Raw genomic sequence first — 9930 nt, 5'->3', positions numbered from 1 at the left:
GGGGGCGCCGGCGCGCGGGTGCGAGAGACGTACGGGACCGCGGCGACGACGACGGACGGCGGCGGCGCGAGACGACGACGACGACGGGCGGCGGCGGGGACAGTGACGACGACGAGGGACGACGGGCGACAGGCGGCGACGACGGGATCGAGCGGCGTGCGGCGATGTCGAGAGATTGAAGACGAAAGTGGGGAGATGTAACTGAAATTTTCGTAAGTGCTATATATATAGGATGGGCCTTTAGTACCGGTTGGAGCCACCAACCGGTACTAAAGGCCAACTTTGGCCAGGCCAAGAGGCGGGAAGAGCAGGCCTTTAGTATCGGTTGGTGGCTCTAACCGGTACTAAAGGGTGATCTTTAATACCGGTTGAAGCCACCAACCGGTACTAAAGGCCTCGCGCTGCCACCCTAAAGTTTAGTCCCACCTCGCCGGGCGAAAGGCAGCCGCACTGGTTTATAAACCCAGCCGCGGCTACCTCTTTGAACTCCTCTATATAGCAGGCTTGTGGGCCTAAATTCTGCACGCTGCCCTGTGAGTCTGCTGGGCCTTTAAGGCCTGTAATTGCACGCCCGTGGCCTAGCAGGCCCACAGGGCAGCGCCCCAATTTTTTTTATAGTTTTTTCCTTTTCTGCTTTATTTTCTTCTATTTATTTTTGCGTAGTTTTTTGTATAGTTTTTTTTTCTGTTATATTTATTTTCTTCTATTTATTTCTGAGTAGTTTTTCATCTAGTTTGCCAAAATTCAACATTTTCAGAGTTCATTTTGTAGTGATTTTCAATTTCACGGTCATTTTATATAGTTTTTTTCTTTTCAGCTATAGTTTTTTTTCTGCTATTTTTTCTTTTCTACAAAACTTGATGGTCAAAGTCTGGAGTTATAACCAAAGTTTTAAAAAAAAAGAAATGCCGACATGCAATTAAGCAGCGAGAGCATTGAGCCTTTTCTTCATCGTCTCTGCACTCAGGGCTTATAAACCGCTCCTAGTCCCTCTCTCTTCGCGAGGTGGGACTAAAAAACAGCTTACTAAGAAACTGTAGTACTGGTTCATTCATGAACCGGTACTAAAGGTGCTCGTGGGGCCCCAGCCTTACCTGACACAACCTCATTAGTACCAGTTCGTGGCACGAACCGGTGCTAAAGGTTCGCCACGAACCGGTACTAAACAGCTCCTCCCGCCTAGCAGTTGGTGCATACTGAACGCAAAAAATATAAGAGCATTTAGATCATGATCTTATATTTCTTTACAGTCTAAATTATCAATATGATCTTATAACATCAAGAATACTTTGATCATCAATGATCTTTGTGTGTACAATCTGAATTGTTAATATGAGTCATCAACGATTTATAAACCGATGAAGACTCATATTGCGGCCACAAATTCTACACATAGAGTTCAATGAAGACCAAGTGTTTGTGATAGTTTGAGAAATAACATATTTAAGGTGGTAAAAGGCTTGTTAGGGGAGCAAGGTGGGACTAAAAATAGCTTGCCATAACCTCATTAGTACCGGTTCGTGGTACGAACCGGCACTAAATGGTGATGGTGGGGCCATAGCCTGACCGCAGGCTGACACAGCCTCTTTAGTACCGGTTCGTGGCAAGAACCGGTACTAAAGGTTCGCCACAAACCGGTGCTATTGATCGCCGGCACGAACCGGCACTAATGTACACATTAGTGCTTCACATTTGACCATTTTTCTACTAGTGGCCTTTGCTCCTCTCCGGGCACAGCCGCCGCGGCTGCCTCCATCTCCATCTGCTGCTCACCACTCCATCTCTCCGCTCTCTGCCCCCGCCACCGCCACATCGCCGTATGTGCCTCCTTGATTTTTAAACTAACACGAGAGTTGGCACACCTTGATTTTTAATCTATACTTCCACCAAAGAAAAAGTTGATTCCCCCTTGTTTCTTCGATGGATCTTGTTACTCTTGCAGATTGGAAACTCCTAGGTGGTAGGCGTCCTCGGCGAGAAAATGATTTGTGATTTTTCCCGTCGTTTGTGAAGGTTTGGAGTCCGCCTCAAGGTATACCACCAGCGGTTGGGAATCACCTTCTTGGTGATATCTCAACAAGAAGAGGGTGAGCTTTCATGGTGTTGGTGTGCCTTCATGGTAACACCCACCCCTCCAACAGTGAGTAGTTTCCTTCCAACGAAGTGAACATCGGGATGCATCATCGTCTCCGGTGTTTCCATTTATCTCTAGCCCTAACTCATTACTTAAGGTTTATTTTGGTCACTTAACACTGCTAGCACCATGTAGATTGTTTACCTCACTACAATTGTTTATCTCACTATACAATTGTTTAAGATCTGGTAAGTAAGGGGTTACTAGAAAACCTATTATTAGACTAGCATTACCAAAAAAATCACGTGGATAAATACTTTTAATGTGCGTGGTCCTAATCGAATCAATTGAGTTCAACCTAACATATATTGTTGTGATTTGTATCTATCACGATCCCTAGATAAGACATTATTTGTAGAGATTGATTCGTCCTAATAATCAATTGTAACCTTAGCGACCAAGTGTCATCCATGTATAAATACAAGGCAAATCCCTACGGGGTATCTCACAGCAAAACATTGTATTTGAGCTGGTAACAGAGGCAAGATGCCGCGGTCGCGGCAACGACAGAACCAACCTCAAGTCCCAAGTTTGATCCCTATTCATTCAGACACAGTGCCGCAACCACTTCAATCATGCGTACCAGTTCATGTCCATAGTGTACAATACAACCCAGTGTTGCGGCGTCACCGGAACGCTCACGTACGATGATCCTCGGGCTGGAGCACATGATTGAAGCGGTTGCGGCATTGTAGCGCGTCATACCTGAATTTGGAGCAGACTTGGCACTCGAGGTTGCTTCCGCCATTGCCGTGTATGCGCCCACCAAGGCCACAACCAGCAGTGTCGACGGTGAGGATTTGAGCTACATAAAAATAAAATGCGCCTTATTTGATGTTACACCAGATCAAGGCAAAATTCAGAAAAAAGAAAGGCGGATAGGTTTGTAACTACGTTGTGGTGCAACGGTGTACAGGATTCGGCAGAGGTTCAGTTGACACTTGATCAGAGTTCAAGTATGGAGGCGACATACATGCTTTGTTTCTGCTTAATTAAAGAGAGGAGCCTAATTAAAGGTGACACTACAGGTTGTGGGTGTGTAACTGTAACTTAATATAACAAACAGAGATTTGGGTTTGTGACACAGAGCATAAGAAGAATGGCAAAGCTTTCAGTAACCTCCAAATTACAGCAGATCTTGCCTGTCCACGGTTTTTAGCCACCTCTCCTTTGGCTCTTGTTGTTGATGATACTGCCCCTTCTATCTCTTCCTGCCAAGCACACCACAAGGAGTTTCAGTTATGGGAAGGCCATCTCTCTCTCAATAACTTCTGTAGTGAAATGATGAAAGTTTTGCACTTACATGTGTTGCAGGAATGATGATTGCTCCTGCAGCAAAACGTTCGATATCCGTTCGCGGAATATGAAACCCCGGCATGATCATCACGCCATCTCTTCCTGCCAAGAACACCACAAATCCATGCAAATTTTGTGCAATTACATCCATAAAAGAATACACTTTAGTAAACAAATACCACAGCATCCCACAATGCGCTGCCATTCAAATATTCAACTGAATGAGATCGATATTGTACAGAAACAGTAACAACAGCGCCAAATGGGATTATCATATCATGTTTCCTTGAATGAACCCATGCATTATTTTACAGAAAGCAGTTCTCTCCAGGTTCACATTTACAATCTGCATCATCATTTTCAATGTCTTCTCTTCGTATTAAGAAAAAAGAGTGTCTTCTTCACATTGCACACAACAGAACCTTCTGTGGTAAGTACAAATCTAACCAAGGATAATCAATCTTACACTCTCAAACCTTCCGAGACAAATATTGAACTACTGAGCGCACCTGAGGTGGCTAGAGGATAAATTTTGGTCCAAAACTACGATGTATATATAGGTATTTCTGATAATACTGAAGAATCTGCAGCAGGGGCGAACTCGTCCCCGCAGAAGAAGGGCTCAGGAGGCATCTCCAGGCCATCGATGCCAGTTTCGAGCATGTCTATCACCTCGCTCATCGCCGGTCGATCGTCTGGCTTCATCTGGATGCACCAAAGCGCAACGACGCACAGCTTCCTCTCCACCTGATGGATACCAACAGCCTCCGAGATCTCACCCACCTCTTGCCGAGACATCTGATTGTACACCCATGACGGGTAGTATGTCTGGCTTCTTGATGCTTGTGGGTCCACGTTCCTCCGCCCTCCGGCCATCTCCAGCAACAGCATCCCAAAGCTGTAGACATCAGACTTGGACGATATGGCGCCAAAGCTACGGGACACCATCTCGGGAGCTATGTAGCCAACTGTTCCCCGCGCAGCGCTCACCGGCAAAAAGCTGTTGTCCCTGGGGTACAGTTTCGCCAGTCCAAAGTCAGCGATTTTTGGGGTGAAGTCACTGTCCAACAGGATGTTGTGCGGCTTGATGTCGAAGTGTAATATCTGCATATCGCACCCTCGGTGCAGGTAGTCGATCCCTCTGGCAATGCCCAGAGCAATCTGATTGAGCTTGTCCCAGGAGAAACTCTTCTCTGGCGAGAAGATGTACTTCTCAAGAGATCCGCGGGGCATGTACTCGTAAACAAGAGCCCTCCTCATTTCCTCCGAGCAGAAACCCACCAGACGCACCACATTGACATGGTGAATTCTTCCGATGCTGGACACCTCACTGATGAATTCTTCTCCGTTGGACATGGAGCTGACCAACATTTTGATGGCGACATGGACGTCACCAGGAAGCACACCTTTGTACACAGAACCATAGCCTCCTTGGCCCAGCTTCTCCTTGAAGTGGCTAGTGATCGCAGTGATGTCTGTGTAAGCGTACCTTGTTGGGGCAAGAGCTAATTGCATCTGGAGGAACCTCTCAACTGCGTCAACTGATATCTTTGTTAGCCAGTACTTGTAGGCAAGGAAGGTCAATACGGACAATGGTGCAAACACCAACCTGGATAGTATTGCAAACACTGCATAAACAAGATTGCAGAATAAAGTTAGATGTATACAATCATGGAGCTGTAATTCTTAGCATTGGGCGATTCGGTCATTACCAATAATGAACTTCACAATACTTATGGTAGATACCATGACCACCGCTGCCCAAAATAATTTCGTTTGGTAGGAGTGGTCATTTACACATCTCAAGAAATGCATGTCGATGCCAACAATAGCTGAAGTCTGATTTAGGATGTTTGAACTAGACATCTTTTCGTGGAAGTTACTGCAAGTAATAACAGGGACTGGTGAGAAGATAAACAGCTTAATCTAATTTGAGGCAGAAATTGCAACCAGAGAGAGAAGTATCTAGTCCACAGAATGCAGACTCACCTCATTGAATCATTCAGGCATGTCTTGAGGATCCAAGAATATGTCCAGGGAGCACGATATACAGGAAATCTAACAGCAAACCCTGTCCTCATAAATTTTACGACATCTTCATAATCATAACTTGCAAAACCATTTGGCCTCGGATGCCAACTTCCGAGAGGAGTCATGGCCAAGTATCCACATGAAGGCTCAACATTTTTAGACCAATAAGAAAGCACGGTAGTCAACACATAAACAAAAGAAGTGTTGGTGCTCCGGCAAGCAACAGGCCTATAAATAGCATTATTTTTTATCATGCGTGAACAACTCACAAAGGCGGCCCATTGGCCTGAATCCGGGTAGAGCAGTATCGTGTTAGCTGATTGCAATCCATAGATATAAGGGCGTTGATTCCTCTGAGGAATAGGGCAGATGGTGCTATTATCCAAACTGGCATCAACAACCCAGAAAACAGAGTCGCTGTAGGAAATGTTAGTGACGAGATATCTTCCCGTGTCGATGTGAATTATAGCCTGGCTATCGCTACAAAATAGCTCATATTCTCGAAGACCACAACCAGGCGGATCACCTCGCAAACGGAAAGGATGCTGGATGTCTTGGAGATGCCCGCAGGAGAAAGAGGGGCAAACTGCTTGCCCCAGAGTATCTTGTGCTCCAGTCTTGGCTAGAAGAACTGAAAGTGTGGAGGAGATTGCTAATGCTAGGAGTATAACAGAGTGAGGAAATGCAACGGAGTTCATCATGAGAGCTTCACAGATGCATGGAAGCTGGTACTAGAGTTAAGAAGAAGGCTAATTATCGAAGACTGGTCTTGAAGGACATACGTATTTTCTGGTGCATATGGACTGATGGAGACACAAGAGGAAGAATAGTCAAGCCTGATTGCTGGTTTTCTTAGTCAAACTAGTGTACAGGAAGATAGACTTTGACTTGTCAAAGGCAACATACAGGAAGATAAGGCAGAAAGGTTGGAATCCGTCAAAGGCAACATCCAGGAAGCCTCGTCCAACTGATTGATGGCAACACCAAGGTGGCTAAGATATTTCTTCTTTATGATTTCAACATTACAAAAGAAGCTCAGTTCTTGTAGGCATAGCTCCATCTCATTTCCTCCTTATCTTCATTTTTCACAGAAATGTTTGACGCTTTGGTTCTAGCTCTGTTGTTCGTCCTACATCTTGACTATGGAATCAACAGGGCAACAGCAAGTAGTGATGGAGATTTCTTCCATAATTGCGCACCAACCAGGTGCAGCGAAGGCGGAACAGAGATCCGATTTCCGTTCCGCCTTGCAAGCAGCCCCCAATCATGCGGAGCACCTGGCTTGGAGCTAGCATGTTCTAGGGAAGCAGATACCATCCTACTTCACCCAATCCTTGGACTATGCAAGGTCACTGCAATTGACTACATATTTGGTGGCCTGAATGTCATCCCGCTTGAAGAATCATGGACTAGGTGCCCGCTTCAGAAGATCTCTACCACCAATCTATCAACTAGTGTATACATACCTGACAGTTACGGAGGTGAAACTGCAAACCTGGTACGCTGTTCAAGAGAGTTGATACCAGCAGAGAAGGCCGGTACGAGGCCAGGTATGGGGGACAGTATTGTTGGCCCAATCTCTTGCCTGAGCAACACAAGTCAGTTCATATATTTGATGGACGGTAGTGAACCAATGTATATCCTTCCCTTAGACTGCACAGTGGTTTCAAATGGTATCTCAACGCCGTGGGATTATGATATCAAACCTGCTGTGTTATTCACTGAAAGAGCCAGAAGGGTCATTGCATTTGGTGAGACAACCTTGACTTGGTCAGTTCCTAACATAACCGACATTTGTCTAGACTGCGAGCGAAACGGGCATCCCTGCGGATTCAGCTCACAACACAGGCAAGCATTCTGCAAGCGCCAAGGTATTGTTTCTAGTCATTCTTAAGCATCGGAGGATTTGTTCTGAATAAATTGCATGCCTTAAATAATTTTGACAAGAGTACCTAAATGATCCAAATAAAGAACACTTCTTTTTATCCAACCTTTGCTATATATATGCAAATATGTCTGTGTTTACCAGCATATCTGAGTCCAGTAAATATTTCACTCGCATGGTTCTGATACTCCCCCATACAGATAGCATATACAACATTAACAGTAACCCACTTTTATAGTTAAATTCTTACTAGAAATGTATCACATTGTTCAGAAACAGCACTATGTTTAGCTCCAAAATTTCTGATAAACAGGCTGGTTGACATATAAGATTGCTTTCAGTTCTTTAAGCCCTTTGAAGGAAAAAAAATCTCTAAACAACTAAACACACTATTCACTATATTTAGGAAATAATCATGCTGGAACAGCCATATCAAGAAGCTCAGGGATGAAAAACGTTCATGATTATGCAGACAAGCCAATGACACCTGGAAAGAAGGCCTGAATTCCAGCCCAACTAAACTGCATTTTTGTGATGCTCATACTTTCAAAGTTATTACTGAAGAAAGAAAAAATGATGTCCCAAGAAAGTTCAGATATATGCAAATAGTTTCATCATTACAAAAAATGTATATTACTGATCTGTGTTTTACCACAAATTAGCATACTGTCATGTGTTGAATCTCTTTTCCATTCCATCAACAAAAAACTGGCATGAGAAAAAAGTCAGTAGCCTTTTTTTTTTCTCTTACAAAAAGAAATAGAAATTGTAAGCCTTCTATTATTTTGCACACAAAATCTAAATGGCTTATTTCCTACATGCAGGTTCACGTGTGAAAGTCATTGCAGGTATTACGCATACATTTTGTTGTATATTACTCTTATTCTTGCATCTTACCCATATATAAGAGGAAAGACATGAAAGCAAGATTGTTTTAGTCCAAGTATAACTCACTGTTTGCCTGCATTCTTGTTTTTCAGCAACATCATCAGTAGCCACATTTGTGGTTCTCTTGTTGACGGCAGCCACAGCACTCTATCGATCCCTAAAATCAAAGGTTGATGAAGAGGTACGTTTGAAAATCGAAATGTTTCTCGAGGCATATGGCACATCAAAACCAACAAGGTACACATTCTCTGAAGTTAAAAAGGCAACAAGACGATTCAAAGATAAACTGGGTCAGGGTGGATTTGGAAGCGTATACAAAGGTCAGCTGGCAAATGGAGTACCTGTGGCAGTAAAGATGCTGGAGAACTCAAAGAGCGACGGAGAAGAATTCATGAATGAAGTTGCAACCATTGGTAGAATCCACCATGCTAATGTGGTCCGCCTCTTGGGATTTTCCTCAGATGGAACAAGGCGTGCTCTTATCTATGAATTCATGCCTAATGGATCCCTCGAGAAGTACATATTCGCACAGGAATCAGATCTTTGCCGTGAGCTATTAGCACCTAACAAGATGCTGGAGATAGCATCAGGCATTGCACGAGGAATCGAATACCTGCATCAAGGGTGCAATCAGCGGATCCTCCATTTTGACATCAAGCCTCACAACATCTTGCTGGATTACAGCTTCAGTCCAAAGATTTCAGATTTTGGGCTTGCAAAGCTGTGTACAAGGGATCATAGCATCGTCACACTGACTGCAGCTAGAGGAACAATGGGTTACATTGCGCCAGAATTGTATTCTCGGAACTTTGGGAGAATATCGAGTAAGTCCGACGTTTATAGCTTCGGCATGCTGGTGCTGGAAATGGTGAGCGGGCGGAGGAACTCGGATCCATGGATTGAGAACCAAAACGAGGTTTACATCCCAGAGTGGATATATCTGAAAATAAGCACGGAGCAAGAACTGGAATCATCAAGGGAAATGGCGCAAGAAGAGAAGGATACAGTAAGAAAGCTGGCCATTGTGGCACTGTGGTGCATTCAGTGGAACCCGAAAAACCGCCCATCCATGCCGAAAGTGCTGAACATGCTGACAGGAACCTTGCAGAGTCTAACGATGCCCCCCAGGCCATTTGTTTCGTCTCCGGGCCACCCCAAGCCACAAATCTAGAAATTTGTTTCACGGCGACTCTGAATGTCTTTATTTCGCACACTGAGACTTAATTTGCTGCAGTAATGCCTATTGTATTGTGTATGACACTTGGTTTTCAGCTTGATAAGCAGTCTAATGGTAAACTGTCCGGCATCTCGTCATGTGAAATATCGCAACCGTCGGCAATGTGGTGGTCGGCACACCGGACAGAAAGCCATCGGTCACCATGTGGTGGCATTTGTGTGTTTCAGAAATTGCTGCTCGACTTACAGTTAGCTAATTTGCTAGCTACTGTCACCATGTGGTGTAAAAGTGTAATTACCAGGGCATGGCATCCGATTCCACAACAGGCTGCAAACTGGTGTACAGGCCATGGTAAATAGCTGCCGCTTACCATGTACATGGCCGGAGTTGAGCCTCACTGAAATCCGTCCTCGTCTCCTTGCCGGATCTGTACCAGCGAGCAATCCATGTCAAGTGCTCGGAAGGAATCCTACTCAGGCCAAGGTAATTAAGTAGGAACACGAGATGGTAATGCACACG

At 44.6% G+C, this 9930-nt stretch overlaps 2 protein-coding genes across 2 annotated transcripts; one reads left to right on the top strand and one right to left on the bottom strand.

Moving 5' to 3' along the window:
* Positions 1–3716: 3716 nt before the first annotated feature.
* LOC123175704 (rust resistance kinase Lr10-like) lies at positions 3717–6525 on the bottom strand. Its single transcript, XM_044590288.1, has 3 exons — positions 5420–6525; positions 5143–5312; positions 3717–5058 (listed from the first exon to the last, which is right to left on the bottom strand). Exons 1-3 carry the CDS (start codon positions 6160–6162, stop codon positions 3974–3976), a joined length of 1998 nt encoding a protein of 665 aa, XP_044446223.1. The 5' UTR covers positions 6163–6525; the 3' UTR covers positions 3717–3973.
* A 29-nt stretch (positions 6526–6554) lies between these two features.
* LOC123175705 (rust resistance kinase Lr10-like) lies at positions 6555–9380 on the top strand (the record flags this gene model as incomplete). The annotated part of the gene is given in 3 exon segments (XM_044590290.1): positions 6555–7332; positions 8171–8194; positions 8327–9380. Coding segments are annotated over 3 exon segments (1856 nt in total), but the record flags the coding sequence as incomplete, so codon positions are not given.
* Between the last annotated feature and the right edge of the window lie 550 nt (positions 9381–9930).

The sequence above is a fragment of the Triticum aestivum genome, unplaced genomic scaffold (genome assembly GCF_018294505.1).
Source record: "Triticum aestivum cultivar Chinese Spring unplaced genomic scaffold, IWGSC CS RefSeq v2.1 scaffold125609, whole genome shotgun sequence".
Lineage (NCBI taxonomy): Eukaryota > Viridiplantae > Streptophyta > Magnoliopsida > Poales > Poaceae > Triticum > Triticum aestivum.
Note: the sequence above shows the minus strand (reverse complement) of the source record. Positions and strands in the feature narration are given on the sequence as shown.

Excerpts from the sequence above, each read along its gene's own strand:
- LOC123175704 (XM_044590288.1), bottom strand. The coding sequence starts at position 6,162 with ATGATGAACTCCGTTGCATTTCCTCACTCTGTTATACTCCTAGCATTA. Across the intron at positions 5,313-5,419 it reads TGCCTGAATGATTCAATGAG|TAACTTCCACGAAAAGATGT; the intron begins GTGAGTCTGCAT and ends TATTACTTGCAG. Across the intron at positions 5,059-5,142 it reads TATTGTGAAGTTCATTATTG|TGTTTGCAATACTATCCAGG; the intron begins GTAATGACCGAA and ends TTGTTTATGCAG.